We start from the raw sequence: 19,481 nt of genomic DNA, 5'->3' as shown, positions 1-19,481 counted from the left end.
ATTTCCGTGACCTTGAAAAAAGTTTGACTTACCTTTTTTATCCTTTATTTTTGAACTTACCAGTTTGGCCCATTCCAAAATATTAGAATAGATGACAAGGTAGTAACATAAACCTCCTAGCCATAAATCGTCTAGTTGACCTGCAATAAGATGTACCTTCCGTTGCAACAAATTACACATGTGCTAGTTTTTTTAAAAAAATTCTAGGAAATTCATCCCTGTCCATTGCTTTGTCTTGTGACAAGAACTAGTTCAGCATTCACAGAGCTCAAGAAAAATAAGGCGTACACATATTTCAATTCAAATTTTGTTATCTTTAATTGACGATGATTCTATTCATATATGAAAAATCATACGCATATTTCAATAATTTTGTTATCTTTAGCTAACAATTAGTCAAATTAAATGGCGAAAGGGCATGTAGCCTAATGGTTACAAGAACCTCGGTAGCACCTCAGGTCCTGGGTTTGACTCGGTGAGAACGAATATTTCAGGATTTAATGGTTTTTTGTGCTTTCAGTGGTAGGCAATGTTTCCGTCGATTGTGAGACATTCCAGGATTTAACGGCGTTTGTGCTTTTAGTGGTAGGCAACGTTCTTGTCGATAATGAGGCGCCTGTGGTCTATAGGGGTAGGGTTTGCGTGTGTCATAGGGGTGAGTGCACGTACATTATGAGCGTTTGCGTTTGAACCGTGTAATTCTAAAGAAACAATTAGTCAAATCATATAAAAAGAAAAGATTATGTAACATAAACAGTTACATTGCACTTATATTTAGAAGTACTTTATAATGATCATGTTTTTTGCTGCTGTAAATTTTATATTATGAGAGAAATTATCGGCTTGGGATCTTGAAGATCGAATGAAGCAAAATCGAGCCTTATCGGTATGAAGAAGTATGATAGACACTAAACAGGTTCTTCTCCTCAAAACATCGCAGCAACCCCACATAACACATAATAGACGCATCGTCACACAGCAAAGACAGAGAATGAGTGAAAGACTGGGAGTTGTTCGGCCCGGCTAAAGCTGTTTTGTTGCGAGAGAAAAATACTGTACCATGGCTGATAAGCCACGAAGCTACGAGCGCCTTCATTTACCAGGCGTTCATTCAGAAGATCTGGTCACCCGGCACCATGTACCAGTCGTCCATGAGATCAGCTCTGGACTGGCCGCCAAAGCTTCCAATCTCTCCAATACTACCGTGTGTCCTCCAGATAAGGGACAGAGGATTCCTTAGGCTCTGAATATGGCGGCAATGGATTGTCACAGATGCTGCAACCAAGCCAGGTTCCATTCTGAAAACAGGCTCTGAATATGGCGGCAATGGATTGTCACAGATGCTGCAACCAAGCCAGGTTCCATTCTGAAAACAAAAGGTGGTTTCCTAGTTTCCACAGGTATAAAAGAGCCGCTGAAGCAATCATGTCGTACAACACATGTTTTTTTCCCCAATCACAAAGCCCGTATTTAACTTGCGATTCAAATCTAAAACAGACAGCTCCCACCCTCCAGGCTCTCTGAGATCTATTTTTTCTTGCCTGTGTAATGGTGCGAACTGCAGGTGGTAATCTTCAGAGGTTCAAGGGTCCATGTTGTTAGGAGTAGGAACAATTCCCATGGTGATATCTGCAATAAATTAGACGTCTGGGCATTTCAGTTGATAATAATGGGCATAATGAGATCAGAATGTTTACACTGAATTGTGAGATAATTACAGTTGTATGTTATGACGTGTTGTCTAAGGGCATGTTTAGAACGTAGAGGAACAGTTCAATTTCGCAAAACAAGTACGTGTACAGCAACCCACAACATGTGGATTGCCTTCTTTAGAGCGAAAAGAGTCTGATTAAAGGGATGGACTTGGACACTTGGTGTGCTTTTTACTTTTTAGCAGACGACATTTTCTGAATGAGAATAGCTGCTAACCAAAACTAGAGAGAGCACGTCCATACGAGCAGGATGTCGAAAGATACGGCAAATTGGCAATCTGTCATGGGCTTAGGGGCCAAGGCCCAGCAGCCGACCCACCAAGGAAATCATACTGTTCACTACGAACGGTGCCCATGGCTACAATAGCACAGCTGTCGGGAAACTTCACCCAAAACCCCAATTCCTACACCTTACCCAATTCGGCTCAAATATTCGCTTCTGCTGCCAGCTGCTGCTGCTGCAGCAGTTCTGGCTACAGGGACCGTGCGTTTACAAGCCGCAGACGGCAGACCCAGCTGCAGCAAACAGCGCCTAAATCTCTCAGCAGGCCTGGTGGTGCTCTGTGTCCCCAGCAGCAACGCTAGTGCTTCGCCTCCATGGCAGCGATGCATAGTTGGACGGAGGCGCCGATAATCTCAACAACATATATCCAAATATGTCTCAAAAGCCTCGCCAATGCTTTAGCTTTAACATTAAGAAGAAATTATAACTGAACTGAAAAGCATTGTAAACACCATTCTACCTTAGCTTTTCTCGTCTCATGGCGAACAGACAATTTAAGGAACGAAATATCGCAAGAATATGTTTCTGCAAAGCCTGTTCAGTAGTGGGGGGGGGGGGGGGGGGGGGGGGGGGGGGGACATTTCAGGCCATAGATGCAACATTAATTTTCGCATTGCATCTGATGTGATCAGAACCATAAGTGTAGCACTTGTTAGTGTGCAACAGAAGGTGACATTTCATAGTTAACTGCAGACAAAGTCTCCTTTGAATAGCATATACCACGACTATTTCAATTTTGTAAATTTTCATTGCCTTCAACATTTATCATAGTCAAACAGAATATTCTTCTTCATGTATGCTCTATTGGAAATAAGCTAAGACTAAGGTTGGATAAGATGATTGCTACCTGTCCTTAAGAGCTTGATCTCACTTCATGATCCAACCTTTATTCACACCGGCAGTCTTACCAATCGAGTAGCCAGTATCGATCTTGATGTTGCAGAAATCCATTGCACAAATCTAAAGTTCAATGCTGAAAAAGGAGAAAAAAGGGAACCATGAGCTCCAAAAAATTCCTAGTAACTCGATTATGTCATTTATTATCTCAATGAACTAAACTTGTAATCTCATCAGCGTTATACTCCCTCTGTTCTAAATTGTAAGACGTTTTGACTTTTCTAGATACATTGCTTCTACTGTGTATCTAGACATATCTAAGTGCATACTAAAAATTATGTATCTTAGAAAAGACAAAACGTCTTATAATTTGGAATGGAGAGAGTAGCATTTTATATCTCAGGATTTCAGGCACTGGAAGTATAGTTCATGCTATTGACAATTGAAGAGATAGAAAGAGTGAGAGGACTCACCGTTCAACCATTGGTTCACCCGCTTAGTAGCCAGGCAGTGGCGTCCGGCGTCCTTTGCGTGCGACGCAATCACTAGTTGCCGCCTGCGCCGATCACAGAAGATGTGAATGGCGGCGAGGTTGAGCCAGCATTGTCTCGGCTGACCGTACCTGTCGACCGGTGTCCGAGTCAGTGCAGTCCTTTCCAATGGTCCAGCATGGCGGCGTACGATCTGATGGGCCGATCCAGTCTATGATTGACAGCCGGCAACAGACGCAGCTGCAGCTCAACGAGGGCTGCTCCTCCGGCAACATGATCTTTATAGTGACACACACGCCCTAGCTGGCGATAAGGGTACCTCATCAACCTGGTGAGACCATTTGGTGCTCTATATAGAGAAGTCATGTCTCCTGTATTTGTAGACACCCCCCCTCCCCCTATCAGATTGAATTATAATGAGAAAGAAGGGGTAAAACTCTAATAAAGCTCTATACCCTGGCGTCCATGTCACTCGCAAGCAAGCTGCCATCCGTCCTCACTCCTCCTAGGGCGGCCAGCCCTAGGGTTGTCGTTCCTCCCTCCTGAACCTCCCTCTCTCCAATTCTCACAATCTACTTCCAATCCCCCAATTCTCCTCAAAATCAGGCACATGACATGATCAAATGCGGTGGGCTTTGGGTAAAGACAGCATATAGTTAGACCACTTCTTCCAAAAGCAATGTTTTATCAAGAAAAAAAGTTACAATTGTCCTAAGGGGTGCATTCTCAAATGTGAGAGAGAATTCACCAGGTAAACTGATACAGACAGTGTAAAATTAAAATTCTCCAACTCAATGACAATTGAAGAAAAATATAGGCATTGAAGAATAAAATGTAAATTTAAGAGGGGAACTGTATATACCTGGATGCAAATAAGCGCATTTGAATTCTGGCCGCAGCACAAGAGATGCAGAAGGTAAGCCAGCAAACTGAAAGCTGACTTTATTCAGTCACAAACCTGCAGCATCAATCATGTTCTCTCTGGAATCCATCTTGCTCATACACGCATATCGCTGCAGCTTCTCATTGAACAGCACGAGGGGATCCTTCTCCTTGAGCACGCCATTTTCGTCATACGCGGCCCTGAGGAATAAGGCCCAGTTCATCTCTGTGCCGGCGAGGTAGAAAGCGCGGTTCTGCTTCTGCAACGACTCGTACATGTGCCTCGTGAGGCCGAATTCCTCCTTGAACTCGACGATGTGGTGGATCGTCGCGCGCTTCTCCAGCGTCAGGCTCAGGAACTCGCGCACCACCCCGACGCGGTACTTTTCCGCCTCGGGCGTCCGTGGCTTGAGCAGCGCGCCGTTGGTGTACGGCGACACCAGCGGGAACGTGGTAGCCGTGTCGAGGCGATCGGCGTCCTCGGCGTCAAGCGGCATCAACCAGCGGTGTGGGACGGCGAAGCGGAAGGTGCGCCGGACGCGGCGCTCGTCCACGACAAAATCGCGCTCCAGCGCACTGACGGCGAGCGCAGGGTCCCAGCGCGCGAGCTCGAGGATGTGGCGGCCGTCCCTGGGGTCGACTACGACGCGGAAGTCGTCGGGGAGGCCGAGCACAGCGCGGCAGTGGTGGAGCTTCGCGAGCGGCACGCGGCGGTGGGCCGTGAGCATGAGGAGCTTCCGGACTGCGCGCATCCGCGACGGGAGGAGGTCGTCGTGGATGCGGCGCTCTTCCTCGAGGAGCGAACACATGAACGGCGTGAGCGCGAGGTGCGGGACGGAGTCCACGACGGGGAGGTGGAACAGCAGCGGGTGGCGCGTAGCGGAGCGCGACACTTTGCGGCCGCGGGGGAAGCCGAGCTCGCGGTACAGCTTGCCGGCCTCGGAAAGGGGGATCCGGTGCGGAGGCGGGAGGGAAGCCAGGAACGAGCGCGCGCGGTGGAGGAAGCGGAAGGCCGTATAGCGGTCGAGCACGGCGTCGAGGGCCGGAACGCGACGCGCGGCCTCCGGCTCGATGGGCGCGACCCGTGGGCTGTTGAGCTTCCTCAGGAGCTTCTTTCGCCGCTTGCAGGGGAGCAGTGGCAGGAGCGAGGCCGCCGCTTCCGCCGCAGCTACAGAAGATGCGGAGGTGGGCGCCGGCGCGGGAGCTGGGGCGGGAAGGAGGAGCGCTCTCGTGGCACAGAAGAGGCGGCGCGCCATCGCTGGCGGCGGCGCGGCGAGTGATGACCACGTGGGACTAGTGGGGTCAGTATTCACTCCAGGGTTTTGATCAAATCAGCACGCAAATTAAAGGCACCGTAACCGTTCGATTACGGGCCCGCCACTCCAGGTCCCAGTCCACACGGCCACACTGGCCCACTCCCGGTCCGTCCTGATTCCTGAACTTCTCGCGTCCCCATCGTCCTCGTCGCATCCCGCGCTCCTGCGTTTCCTCCCCTCCTGAGCCAAACCCCCAAATCCTCCGCCCGCCCAGCCGTCGCCGGTGACGGCGCCGCTGGGCAATGGGGACTGAGGTAGCGGCCGTAGTGGACGTCCGAGCGCTGACACAGTCGGATCTCGTGGCCCTAGCTGCCGCGTCGCCCTACGCCGTCGACCCCCGCCGGGGCCACCGCCGCGATGGCGAGTTCCTCCCGCCCCCGAAGATCGACCGCGCCGTTTTCAACGAGAGCGCAGGTTCCCGCAAGCAGACCTTCTCCCGCCGCCGCGTCGCCACCAACATATCCCACAACCTGACGCCCACTACCACCGGGGCCTCCTCCTCCTTGTCTACGCCAGCTGGCCCCACCGAGGAGGACCCCGAGAACCGCCTCATCGTGTTCCACCTCCAACGCCTCTTCGCGCGTGACGACCCCTCGTACCCTGCTCCGCCTCCGATTCCACCCCGACCGCAAACCCTAGCCGCGCCCGCGATAACAGCACCTGCGCCGTCGCCGCCGCCGCCGGCGGCGGCTGCTGCTGCGGCGACAGACCCCGATAGGGTAGTGCTGAATCCAAAGGGTGTGGCGGTTGATCCGGCGAGGCTCGCCGAGCTTGTGGATCCCTATGCGGAGGAGCTACGGCAGCGTACGGCAGGATTGGGGTCGGAGTCCGAGCTGCTGGGATTCATGAACGCGCTGGAAGGGCAATGGGGAAGCAGGAGGCGTCGGAGGAAGTTCGTGGATGCTGGCATGTTCGCTGACCACCTGCCCCGTGGATGGAAGCTGCTGCTTGGGCTCAAGCGAAAGGAGCGTGTCGCATGGATTAATTGCCGCCGTTATGTGAGGTCTGTTCCTGTACCCAGGCATACTTGTTTATTGTAGTATAGGCTTCAGTTGATAGGGATTTAGAGTTAGAGCGTGTATAATTGTTGACGTCGGAAGTGATCCGAATCAAACATCAATAGGACCTTGACGTCCGGACCGCTATGGACCGAAGAACGTAGCGAAGATGTCACTCTTTCATGGTGAATAACGGAGAGGTTTACAAGCAAACTACCAAAGGATAACCAACGTGCTTACGTGACGAAGAACCGACTAGTTTTCAGGTAAACTAGCAAAGAAACCGTCGAAGCTCTCGCCCGGGAGGGATCCCCTCAGGGTAAGGACGTCGTCGGGTTGCCCTAGGTCGGCCGGCAAGCCTAGGGCGCCATCCTTGGTCGTCGGATCATAGGATGAACAACATGGGGGTTGGAGAAGAGGGTAAAAGAGTTGGGGTAGAGTTAATAGATTGATTTGTTTGTCGATTGAATAGATGAGAACTCAATCAGCCATGATCCTCTCATATATATAGAGGGAGTGGTCTTATCCCAGTAGGAAACCTCTCCAAGCCTTATTTTTCAAGTTCCACACGAGTTTGGAACGGTTCAGATCGGAATCCAAAAATCCAGATCCGAACAGAATTTTCTGTTAGGTATGTCAGAAGTCCCGACTTGGGTCGGAACTCCCGACAGTCGGAACTTCCAACTTTTGTCGGAACTCCCGACGTAGGGATAACCCCAGACACCCGAGCAGATTTCTTCAGGCTTCTCGGAAGTCCCAACTTAGGTCGGAACTCTCGACAACGAGGCATCTTTTCGAGGGCATAACTTCTTCATCCGGACTTCGAATTAGACGTTTCATATATGTTTTTTGACCGTCTAGACGAGAGAAACACAATGGTGAAGTCTATTTCATATTTTGACAACTTCAAAAAATGGATATTTTTTGTTGTCAACATATGCCCTCCTGTTTTCAGGTGAATGATGCATGAACCCGAAAACACTCATTTAAAACCAAACAGCGACGATACCCATCTCATCGGCTGCTTAGTGACTAAGGGTGATGTATACATCGGTCATTTTTTCTAAGGACGATACATGTATCGGTCATTGTTTGGTGAGCACTTAGGCTTCTTGCCAAACACTTGGAAAGTACCCTTTCAAATACCTCCCGTTGAATGCTCTCGTGAGACGTTCACCTTGCAATGTTTCTAGCACATATGAATTTCTGAATATAACTTTCACCACTTTGTAAGGACCTTCCCAATTCGGTGACCACTTGCCAAACTAATTGCTCTTCGATCCAATTGGTAGTCTGGTTTTTCACACCAATTCTTACATTCGGAAGGATTTGCTCCTGACTTTCTTGTTGTATGCTTTGGCAACTCGAGCTTTATTTGTCTCTATTTCCTTGAGAGTCTTTAATCTCACATCAGCCACCTCATCGATGCTATGCATCACCAAATCATGATACACAACAGCTAATGAATTATTCTGTTTAGCAAGCCTGTATGCATCTAAATTCACTTCGACAGGCAACACAGCCTCTTGACCATGTACTAACTCAAAAGGAGTAACATTTGTAGCACCATGCCTTGAAATGCGATGTGTCCATAGAAACTCAGACAAAACTTCATGCCATCTCCTTGGATTCTCCTCAATTTTCTTTTTGATGAGCTTGATCAAAGTCTTGTTACTAGACTCAGCTTGGCCATTGGCTTGAGCATAGTATGGAGATGCATTGAGCAACTTGATCTTATATAATTCGGCAAATTCCCTCACCTCTTTGGACACAAACGATGTCCCTTGATCTGTAGTTAACGTTTGAGGGATGCCGAATCTATGAATAATATGCTCAGTGATGAACTCAATAACTTCCTTGTTTGTCATATTCTTCAAAGGAATTCCCTCGGCCCACTTAGTAAAGTAATCCATAGCAACTAACACAAATCGGTATCCCTTCGAAGATGGGGAATATATTTGGCCCATGAAGTCTAACCCCCAACCACAAAAAGGCCATGGTTTGATGATAGAATGAAGCACAACAGCAGGCACAAGCTGAATATTTTTAAACTTCTGGCACTCTTCGCAATCTTTGTAGTAGCGAAAACAATCAGCCATCATAGTAGGCCAATAGAAACTGGCTCTACGCAATAACCACTTCATCTTCGGGGCCGATTGATGCATACCACATATGCCTTCATGGACTTCTCCCATAGCCACTCTTGCCTGATCTGATCCCAAGCACTTAAGCAGCAAATTTTCGGCGGTTCTTTGATGGAGCTCATCATTATGCAATACATATTTGAAAACGCTCCGCCGAACACTTTTATCAATTTTGGCACTTGGATCACGTAGATATCTCAACAAGAGAGTCCTCGAATCTTCTAAATCGGCCCCAACATCACTGGAAGTTATATCGCACTGATTTGATAGCTTCTTGGGTGAATTGACCGGGCTGGTTACAGGGGAGTCGGCTGAGCGAACTGGGCCGGTAGGCTTAGCCGACTTGGCCATAGCAGAAGAGTAGTCGCGGAGCCGACTTGGTCAGTCGGCTTAGCTGACTGGTCTATACCTACACAGGAAAAATTGAAATCTTCATGCATCGGCTGTTCTTGAATATGGAAATTATGTCCACTGACATCATAGCCAGATGCTTGTTGAGCTAACATGTTAGCCTTTTGATTTTCATGCCTCAGAATATGCCGAATTTGAAATTCGGTAAAATAGTCAATAATATCAAAGCAAGCATCAACACAAGTTCTTAGTGGCCCTTCTAAACATTGAAATTCACTAGCAACTTGCTGTACCACCAGCAAGGAATCACCATAGGCTTCAACATGTTATACCCCATGGATTGCAATATGGCCAAGCCGAATAAGAAAACTTCAAATGTTGGTGCAGATATAATTTTAATCGGCTTGATGTCTCCAATAGCACCATTGTGAGAAATAATGATTATGTCAACACCTTGGTCTTATTTGCAAGCCGACTAATCATATTGTCACATACATGAAGTAAATCAAAATGCAGATATCATGCCCCTCGGGTCTTAAGGCCATCAAAGTAAATTCCATGGGGGCTTTCTAATAGCACGATGGTCGCAAGCATTCATCGGCCATATTTTTACACTAAGGGCGATATCAAAATATCGGCCATATGAATTCATCCATATAAATATGCATAGCCGAAACAAAATATTCCGGCTCTTGATCAATGGTAAGTAAAATAATTTGGCAACCCCCCATAACATAAAGATCCACACCAAGGATCAAAATAAGGAGCTGAGGGATAACCATGCATATCAGGGGATGAATTCCACATATGCATAGGCAGAGAATACAAATGATGCCATGACCAATGATTTTGATGATTTGGTGCAAACCTTCAACTCGGCAATTGTTTCTTGAATCTCCTCTGTTTTGTTTTTGTTGCACCACTTGCTTGAACATCATCTTACTGGGCTTGAATACTTCCTTTAGGAACCCATGCCAAGCTTTTTCCCTTTAGCTTCTCCGCACTAAGCTTCTGTAACTTCTTCTCTTACTACTTTGGTAAACTGACTGAGCATATCGATTTTATTTCTGTTTTGGACAGCGGCAAATCTTTCTTAATTTTGGGCACTCCCACCTTCTTTTGTTCAGATTTGGCACCTACAATATCAATAGATGATTTTCCCACTTCTTTGCCATCAATAGCCGAATTTTTCAGCAATATAACCGGCTTTTCAATAGTTGAATTCAGATCTGAACTCTTCTTCTTTCGGCCATCATACTTCACGCGGTAAACTTGCTTTACCGCTTTCTTCTTTGGTTGAGCTACAGATCGATTTTGAGCAAAACGGTCTTTACAAGATGATGATCTCTCTAAATGTCTAGGAGCTGCATACGCTACATATTCGGGCCTCAAATATGGTGGAACATGTGCCTCTTCATCAAACCAGCCCTAAGATGAATAAGGATAAAAATATGTGGGTTGTGGTCCATACGACATTAGAATTGGCTGCATAAAAGGAGAATATGTTACTGCTGCGTGAGGTTTATCTCCTTGTCGATTCCACTCTTGAGATTTACGCTTTGGAGGCAATTTTGATGAATGGACTTTCTTTGGCCGCTTGGTGACATTTGCTTCTCCTATTTTCTCATATTTAGCTAGAAGTTCCTCGAAGCTGAGTTTTGGCCTTTTACTTCTTTGTTTGTCACGGCATTTACCTCTATTAGCTTTATGAGCATCCTCTTTCTCTCTATCTTGACAGACATGCTCCAAAGGAGGATCCTTAGCCGATTCCCCTTGCTCAACGAGATCAATCGGCTTTTGCTTTGGTTGGAGAGATTTCAGCTGCCCCCAGTGCCTTCTAGAACTGTGATAACTTTGTTGTCCTCTGGAATATCTTCTATTTGCAATTCATCAACAACAACCTTGCCTTCACTTGAGGGCTCCACATCTCTCTCTTGGGCGTTCAAGCTTTAAGCTTTGAGCGAATCGGCTAATGCAAGCTGATTCGAAACCTGTTTGCCATCAAGATCAATTGAATCTAATTGGTCTATGTGTTGAGCTTCAGAAAATCTCAATCGTCCTTTCTGAATGGCCGATTGGATGACTCGACGAAACATATTGCAATCAGAAGTATTATGATCAGATGAATTATGCCATTTGCAATATGTAAGCTCTTCTAAGTTTTGAATAGATGGCAAAGCATTGTGATCAATGATTCTAATAAAATTATTCTTAAGTAGGATATCAAAGATATGATCACAAAAAGTAAAGTCAAAGGTGTACTTCGATTTCTTGAGCCAATTCTTTTGTGGAGTCAGCTTTAAAGCTAGGCAAACGAATGGATCGGATTTATTATCAATCCATTCGGTCACACCTTTGCAATTGCTTACAAGAAGCTTTAGCTTTGACGAATTACCATTATCGGCCTTGCCATATGGAACAATGTTTTGGCCGATAGAATCTGAATTTATTTTATCATCAACAAATAAATTGCTATTCTCAGTCGGTCTATTACAATAATTAGCAAGGATATCTCTAATAGATGCAGAAATTAAAATAGTATGACCAGATTGGAATTTGAGCAAAATATTTGTGTTTTCTACCTTGTTGATCATGTTGGAAAAGTGCACGTCCTTGATTTGCATGATGTTGCTCTTCATCTCAAGAGAATGATCAACAATAGATGCTGAATCATCCGAAGATGCATCGACAGCTGCTAAGACCGAGAAAGTCGGCTTAGCCGACTGAAAATCGGCTAGGCCGACTTGAGCACTAGCAAGGGCAGTCGGCTTGGCCGACTGGAAAGTTGGCCTAGCCGACTCAGGGAAGGCGGTATAGGCAGTCGACCTAGCTGACTCAGGGCAGACAACAATCGGCTCAGCTGACTTTGAAGTCGGCTCAGCCGATTCTGAGTAGGTAGGCAACCCTCCTTTGTTGTTTGTAGGGGCTTGATCTCCATCAATGATGCGGTAATCACTAGATAAGTGTACAACCCCTTTAGCTCCTAAAAAATCAAGTCTAGCTAGTTTCTGGCGTTTTCCATATTTTTCTGTAGCAAGACTTGTTTTTTGAGATGTGATTGATTCAGAAAGGATATTGTATTGTTTGGCTTTTGTAGCCAAACCTTTGCTTACATCCGAATCAATTCTTTCTTTTATGCCCACTAGCAATCCTCTTTTAGCCGATGACTCAACTGTGATCGGCCTTTTCTCTTTAGTCTTTCCAAAATATTCATAGAATTGCTCCTCTAATTGAGACCATGAACCAATAGTACATTGTGGCAAAGATGTAAATCATGCAAAAGCAATACCGGTGAGGGATAAAGGAAAATTTCGCACTCTCATATAGTCTTCTTTACCGGCAAAACCCAGCTGTGAGAGATATATACTAATATGTTCCATAGTGGTTTTATCATCTTCACCACTAAATTCATAAAAATCAGGTACCCACCAACCATTAGGAATTTTCAAGTAATCATAGCATAATGGGTACGGTCTATGATAAGTGGGCACCTTCCATTTAGAGGAACCATATGGATTCCTAGCATGGGCTAAATCTTCATCGATTCGGCTTGATTTGAGAGCAACAAATGAATCCGAATCATGATTGTTTGCAAGTGCACACATTGCTGAATTTTCATTGATTCGGCTACAATTATTAGCAATATGTGGAGCCGAATCACGAGTTTTAGCACCCGAATGCCTTGCTGAAATTTCACTAATTCGGCTATGGTCATGAGCGAAATATAAAGCCGAATTGTGGGCATTGATCTGTGCATAAGGTGCTGAATTTTCATTGATTCGGCTATGGTTACTAGTAACACGTGAAGTCGAATCATAAGTATTAGCACTTAAGCACCTTGCTGAATTTTCATTAATTTGGCTCGAGTTGGGAATAACATATGGAGCCGAATTATGAATAGGAGCATTGGCATATGGTGCTGAATTTTCAGAGCAATTGACTAAATAATTAGCATTGTTATAGCCAATTCTCTCATTCATCGGCATGTCTTGTGGTGGAAGCACATATTGTGAACTTATAGCTGATGAATAACAATTTACGTGTTGTATGTTGCTAGTAGCATCAAAACTCGAAGAATTTACAACATGCATCGGCTCTTGACCATAATATTCATAATTATGATGTGTATGATGAGGAGCATTAACAAAAGTATTAGCCGATGTAACACATCTAGTATCATAACAGCTAGCAACACCAACATGAGAGCGCATAGAACTTGCAAAATAACTATTAGGATCATAAGATGCATTTGCAAGTTGTACCTCAGGGTGATTGTAGTAATATTGTGATGCAACACTTTGGTACTTCATGATTTATAACTTGACCATCTTGCTGAATTTTCTGATAAGCAGTGCAACTTGTTGCAAAATCGCAAACAAGATCACAAGAGGTCAAAACCAGATGCAATCGGCCTTTTGGGCCAGATGCAACGGTAATGGTGAACTCAAGAAGATATATTAACGAGGAGTAAGGCTAGGTCAGAGAGATTAGCTATAAGAGATAGCCGAACCAATCGTCCCCAGCGGAGTCGTCAAAAAGTGTGTTGACGTCGGAAGTGATCCGAATCAAACACCAATAGGGCCTTGGATGCCCGGGCCGCTACGAACCGAAGAACGCAACGAGGATGTCACTCTTTCGTGGTGAAGAACGAAGAGGCTTACAAGCAAACCACCAAAGGATAACCAACGTGCTTACGTGACAAAGAACCGACTAGTTTTCAAGCAAACTAGCAAAGAAACCGTCGAAACTCTCGCCCGGGAGGGACCCCGTCAGGGCAAGGACGTCGCCGGGTTGCCCTAGGGCGCCATCCTTGGTCGTTGGATCAAAGGATGAACAGCATGGGGGTTGGAGAAAAGGGTAAAAGGGTTGGGGTAGAGGTAATAGATTGATTTGTTTGTCGATTGGATAGATGGGAACTCAATCGGCCATGATCCTCTCATATATATAGAAGGGGGTGGTCTTATCCCAATAGGAAACCTCTCCAAGCCTTATCTTCCAAGTTTTCGACGAGTTTGGAACAGTTCGGATCGGAATCCAAAAGGCCAGATCCGAACAGGAGTTTCTGTTAGGTATGTCGGAAGTCCCGACTTGGGTCGGAACTCCCGACAGTCGGAACTTCCGACTTTTGTCAGAACTCCCGACGTAGGGATAACCCCAGACACCCGAGCAGATTTCTTCAGGCTTCCCGGAAGTCCCGACACCCGTCGGAACTTCCGACAGTCGGAAGTCCCGACTTGGGTCGGAACTCCCGACAACGAGGCATCTTTTCGAGGGCATAACTTCTTCATCCGGACTTCGAATTAGACGTTCCATATATGTTTTTTGACCGTCTAGACGAGAGGAACGCAATGGTGAAGTCCATTTCACATTTTGACAACTTCAAAAAATGGACATTTTTTGTTGTCAACAATAATGATTTAGATTCTGTTTCAAACTGTTGAAAAGTTATTCTATGCAATAGTTTTTCACAAGGTCCATGGTAACCTAACAGTGCTTCTGTTGTAGAAAGATTGGCTACTTACTCTTTAGCACTGAGTTGCCTTTCGCCAATAGGTCAGTACCTAACTGAAACGTGAAATTGAGATTAGGAACATAAGACTTCTGTGTGGAATGTGCTGCTGAGATTCATGGCCTCACTCAAGCGCTTAAACGTATATACAAAAGGCTTACAGCTACGAGCTGCATATATCTGAACAACTATCATCTTCATTTACATTTGAGAAAATTAGGCTAATACCCAAACAAGCGAAATTAGTGAATTACCATCACATCAACACTGATGCTTGTGCCATCACAAACGCATGCAATTATAAAAAAAACATAGCTTTTCTGTGAAAATGTCTATTTGTTTCCTTTTAACAATCGCATCAAGACAGATGCTAGCGAAATTTTGTAGCTGTTTAATGAAAAGCATAGCTGTGACAAGTCTTTGCTAGTAGCCTACAACAGCATGCCACTATAACATCTGCCTTTACAGTGCTTAATTTCCACAACACCTGGGCATATGCACTTTTTGATTGATATCTCATCTCATTAGTAGCCTATTGCATTTGTCACCTTATTTTTCTACAACTGTTGTTTACCTGTGCTGATTGCTTATATCATACTTTCAGCCCCAAAGGACATCAGTTCGCTACTTGCAAAGAAGTCTCTTCCTACCTCATGTCCCTTCTTGGATATCAGGAGGCAAAGACAACTGCCTCTCAGATTAATAGTGCAGGAGTGCATGGCATAGATGTTAATGTAAGTTTTAATTATGCATTTTATTTGTGTGCTTGGGTTTTCATAGTTTAATTTAAAAGTACTTTTGATTAGTCTGTAGGTCTTCATCAGCAAACTATCTCAATTGAGGAAAAGCAAATTGCAGTGCCAGTTAATTCAGTTACATTGTTTAATCCCTCTGGTGATTCTCATCAACAAAAACTTCAGAAGGATGAAGCTCCAATAGAAGTGAATGCAAAGGAGTGCCGGAAATGCAATTTGACGTTTCATGACCAGAGCACCTATATGCAACATCAGTTGTCCTTTCACCAAAGGAAAGCTAAAAGGCGCAGGGTTAGTAAATCAGAATTGGATACCAACATAGATGGAAAGTACGAGAAGACTCAGCAGAAGACCTCTGGAGAGGTATCTGGCAATTTTGGCCACAGCGTTGCAGATGTAAGGTATCAAGGTCCGAGTCCAGCAGAACTGTTTGATGGTCAACCATCCTTGGTGGCAGTGCCATGTGGATTTCAGGAGATGACTGTGTTGCCTCAACAGGGAAAAGAACCTTCTGTGTTGCCTCAACAGGGAAAGGAACCTTCTGTGTTGCCTCAACAGGGAAAAGAACCATCTACGTTGCCTCAGCAGGGAAAAGAACCATCTACGTTGCCTCAACAGGGAAAAGAACCTTCTATGTTGCCTCAACAGGGAAAAGAACCTTCTGCATTGCCTCAACAGGGAAAAGAACCTTCTATGTTGCCTCAACAGGGAAAAGAACCTTCTGCATTGCCTCAACAGGGAAAAGAACCTTCTGAGCTGCCTCAACAGGGAAAAGAAACTTCAGGAGATATCTCTGTGAATCAGAAGGACCCTCTTAAGGAGATTGGCTTTCCTGAACAGGAAAAAGGACTTGTTGCTGGAGAACTCGTCCCTGTGCATCATAAGGACTCTCTTAAGGATATTACAGATACAGCTGAAATAATAAAAGAACATCCCACCAGAGAGCCTTCCTCTGGGCATCGTCTGGATACTGCTGACAATTCTGATGACCATAAAACCAACGATGAAGCATGTGACAGTGCTGTAGCTTCTCTTTCTGTTGATGCTGAAAGAAAATTGAGTATTTGCAACTCCATGAATGTTCATGAGAATGTCAGCTCAAAAGATTCAGAACTTTCAAGTGCAGATTATTCCCAAAAGTTCAATAGGTCTGATGAAACTTGTGATGTACATAAAGAGGTTTCTTCAACTGTAAATGATCCTGATGAAAGAAAATGCACAGATGATCCAACGGGGTGTACTAATATGACACAATCCATACAAGCTTCTGAGTCCTGTGATCTACTGCATGGCAAATTTGTCAGTTCTCCTGAAGAACATGATTTTAATGGCCAGCTTGAAAGTAACCCACTTTCAGCATCTAGGGATGAGCCTGATCTTAATTCAATTGGTATGGAAGTGGATGGTGGCAATATATCTTGCAATGTGGAAAACCCCAGAAGCTTCAAAAGTGACAAATCTGTTGAGGACAAGATTATGGATTGCGAAATGACTTCTTTGAAAGACAGTGAACTAAAAAATGGTGTCAGAGTAAGGGATGTAAATCTCAATTCATGTTTGGATTCAATATCTTCTCCTATTTCTGGTGGAAACTATGAAACATCTGATACTCCTGATGATGCTTTTCGATCATCCATTATTGCCCAATGCTTCGGTACTACCTCTAATGATGACACTGCTTGTAAGGATGGAAACTTTGCCAACCAGAACAACACCTGTAAGGGTGAAAATTTTGTCAACCAGAAAAATGACATGATGTATCAATCTAATTTGACCATGGACCCTATACCTCGAGCTCAAATAAATGTGGATTGTTTCACTTCTTCCTGTTCAATGACTCCTGAAATCAAGGACTATGGCAACAGAGGTGAAGATAGTGCCAAAGAAGCATTGGTGAACTCACAAAACATGACAAGTAATGAAACTGGTTTTGATGCTGAAGCTTATAACAGTGATATCTTCAATGGTACTATCACAGAAAGTAGTCTTGCCCAGCTGAATAATGTCATTAATATGAAACATGATTTTGCAAACTGTTACTCATTATCTGACCTAAACACACTGACTGGTGGTACTGCAACTGATGATATTGATATCCACAATATGAGGAGTTCTTTTGTCAGCTCCACCAGTCGAACTGAACCAAATGAGCACTGCACGTTGGATTTTGATATCAAGGGTTCCATGCTTGAGGCATTGGAAAAATCTGACAGTGACTTAGATAATCAATACAACGATGCGGGCCCTTCTTGTGACTCACTACCTGCTACTGGGACAAGTGGGACTATTGATGATTTTATGGCCATGCAAACCAATTTTGGTAGCTTTACTTCTTTGGTTCGTGCTGTTGAAGATGTTCCACTGAGCAGGATTATGCAAGATCAGGTTAATAAATATTTAATTTATTTTAGTATAGGCACCTTTATTATATCATCTACTCCCTCCGTCTTAGGATAGAAGGCGTAACTCCCTTTGGCACCAAGACCAATAAGTAAATTAACTCCTACACATTAAAGGCGTTTTGGTTCTCCATCCAATTTACTGTGATGCCGCATGCGTGCATGCAGAAACGGTCTAGCCAATTAGCTTCCAGCATTCATGCATGCATGCTGCACAAATGCGTTCCCGAGGGAGCCCAGGAGTCAGATTTGGTCCTGCATTAGTTGTTGCATGTGGGAGCTAAAGTGCAGGCGCCTTGTATCATGGGACTAAGAAAAAACAGTTACGCCTTATATCCTGGGACGGAAGGAGTAATAGGAATAGCCTGCATAGGTTTGAATGGGTCATTATGCCATTGTTTTCCACACATCAGTGATAGATCTGTAGGCTTTAATTAGTATATTCACTATTATTCCTGTGGGCCCATACTCACCATATGCATGGAGGAAAATATGCTCATCTACTTGATAACTGAAACGTATATGATGTTAGATGACAAGATACTCTTTTGCTTGATAACCGAAGTATATGTGAGTTTCATGATATATTGTGTCCGTGTAGCTTTCTCTGTTTCAAAGGTGTCGCCTAGGTGGACCCAGCTCGCCTTGAAGGTCTAGTTATGCCTTGTTGCCTACTCCTGCATACCCTAGCCTTGGGTTGCCTTAAGCTTTTGCTGTAGTTAAACTGTAACTACCTCTATATCTAAGGCTTATCTTTGTACCATAGGTGTACAGTTTATGCACTATTTGTTGTGGCATATTTATTCGCTAACATGTTAATCAAGTTTGTTTATGCCATTCTGTTTTCTGATAACAAGCTTTGATTGTTCTTGAAACAGTGTGATTTGCAACTTGGATTTGGTGGCCCCAAGCAGCAGATCTATCCAAGCTTTGAGCAACAGTTAAGGATGGCCTCAGCTGGAGCTCCGCCTTATGGGGGCATGGGTAGGCATGACTCTATACCTGTACCAGAGCCAACATTGATGCTAGGTTATGCACCACAGCTAGGTAACTGCCCCCCTCCGTTCCAGTTGGGCTGGGGTTCGTCCTATTCGAAGATGGTTGGCATGCTCCAATCTGTGTGCGTGTGGTGCAACAGCCCATTCCAGCATTTCGGCACCGTTGCTGAGCAGCAGGCAGATTCTCTTGGTTACATTTGCCCGTCGTGCAAGGGGAAGTTTTCTGGTCATCTTGGCATCAACGGGCCATCTATTTGAGACCAGTTTCTTGTAACCTGAACTGGTGCTGGTCCACCATCAGTTTCTAGTCTAATTAATGAGTCAATTTGCACTTGTAGTATGTACCCCCTTTAACTTGTGGCCTTGTGCTAAGGAATGAATGCCCTCGAAATCCTAAGAAATTGATAACGTGAAACAATTACAGGCTGTTTTTCATACTAGAATCCTTGCCGTGTTAGGTATTTGTGTGAAGTTTTTGGTGGCTAAGCTGCTGGATGCTAGTTCTTGATGTATCTTTCAAAATCCGTGAGGTGGGCATAATACAATTTTTTAGGTGGGTCTGTTGGTGTTTTATCAAGCTGATGTTGCATGGTTTGATACAACATACTGTATCTTCGTGGCCTGATCCTTGATAAAAAAAAATGACTAGGGTGAAATTGAAGGAATGCAGAGTTGTTAGCAAAGCTTACGAATAGAAACAGTTTTTTTTTTTTTCTTTTGTAGCAGTGGGAATGTGAAGTGCATTTTGTAGGTGGAGATCTCGACAAGGGGTATGAACAACTAAGTGACCAATACGTTTAATTTCG

General features: G+C 44.8%; 2 protein-coding genes across 11 annotated transcripts; one reads left to right on the top strand and one right to left on the bottom strand.

Annotated features, from left to right (window-relative positions):
- Positions 1–1,472: 1,472 nt before the first annotated feature.
- LOC136542048 (protein WHAT'S THIS FACTOR 1, chloroplastic) lies at positions 1,473–5,600 on the bottom strand. 10 transcript variants are annotated; one of them, XM_066534295.1, is made up of 4 exons: positions 3,779–5,600; positions 3,306–3,694; positions 2,843–2,968; positions 1,474–1,629 (listed from the first exon to the last, which is right to left on the bottom strand). In XM_066534295.1, exon 1 carries the CDS (start codon positions 5,459–5,461, stop codon positions 4,274–4,276), a length of 1,188 nt encoding a protein of 395 aa, XP_066390392.1. In that variant the 5' UTR covers positions 5,462–5,600; the 3' UTR covers positions 1,474–1,629; positions 2,843–2,968; positions 3,306–3,694; positions 3,779–4,273. The 10 variants fall into 10 exon arrangements, with proteins under 10 accessions (XP_066390400.1, XP_066390392.1, XP_066390398.1 ...); XM_066534296.1 differs by lacking the exon at positions 1,474–1,629 and having other exon boundaries at positions 2,588–2,968; positions 3,779–3,956; positions 4,186–5,600; XM_066534301.1 differs by lacking the exon at positions 2,843–2,968.
- An 11-nt stretch (positions 5,601–5,611) lies between these two features.
- On the top strand, positions 5,612–19,237 carry LOC136542047 (uncharacterized). Its single transcript, XM_066534292.1, has 4 exons — positions 5,612–6,524; positions 15,128–15,257; positions 15,330–17,663; positions 18,556–19,237. The coding sequence occupies exons 1-4, from the start codon at positions 5,764–5,766 to the stop codon at positions 18,931–18,933; spliced, it is 3,603 nt and encodes a 1,200-aa protein (XP_066390389.1). The 5' UTR covers positions 5,612–5,763; the 3' UTR covers positions 18,934–19,237.
- Positions 19,238–19,481: the final 244 nt, after the last annotated feature.

Source organism: Miscanthus floridulus, chromosome 3, assembly GCF_019320115.1.
Source record: "Miscanthus floridulus cultivar M001 chromosome 3, ASM1932011v1, whole genome shotgun sequence".
Taxonomy (NCBI): Eukaryota; Viridiplantae; Streptophyta; class Magnoliopsida; order Poales; family Poaceae; genus Miscanthus; species Miscanthus floridulus.
Note: the sequence above shows the minus strand (reverse complement) of the source record. Positions and strands in the feature narration are given on the sequence as shown.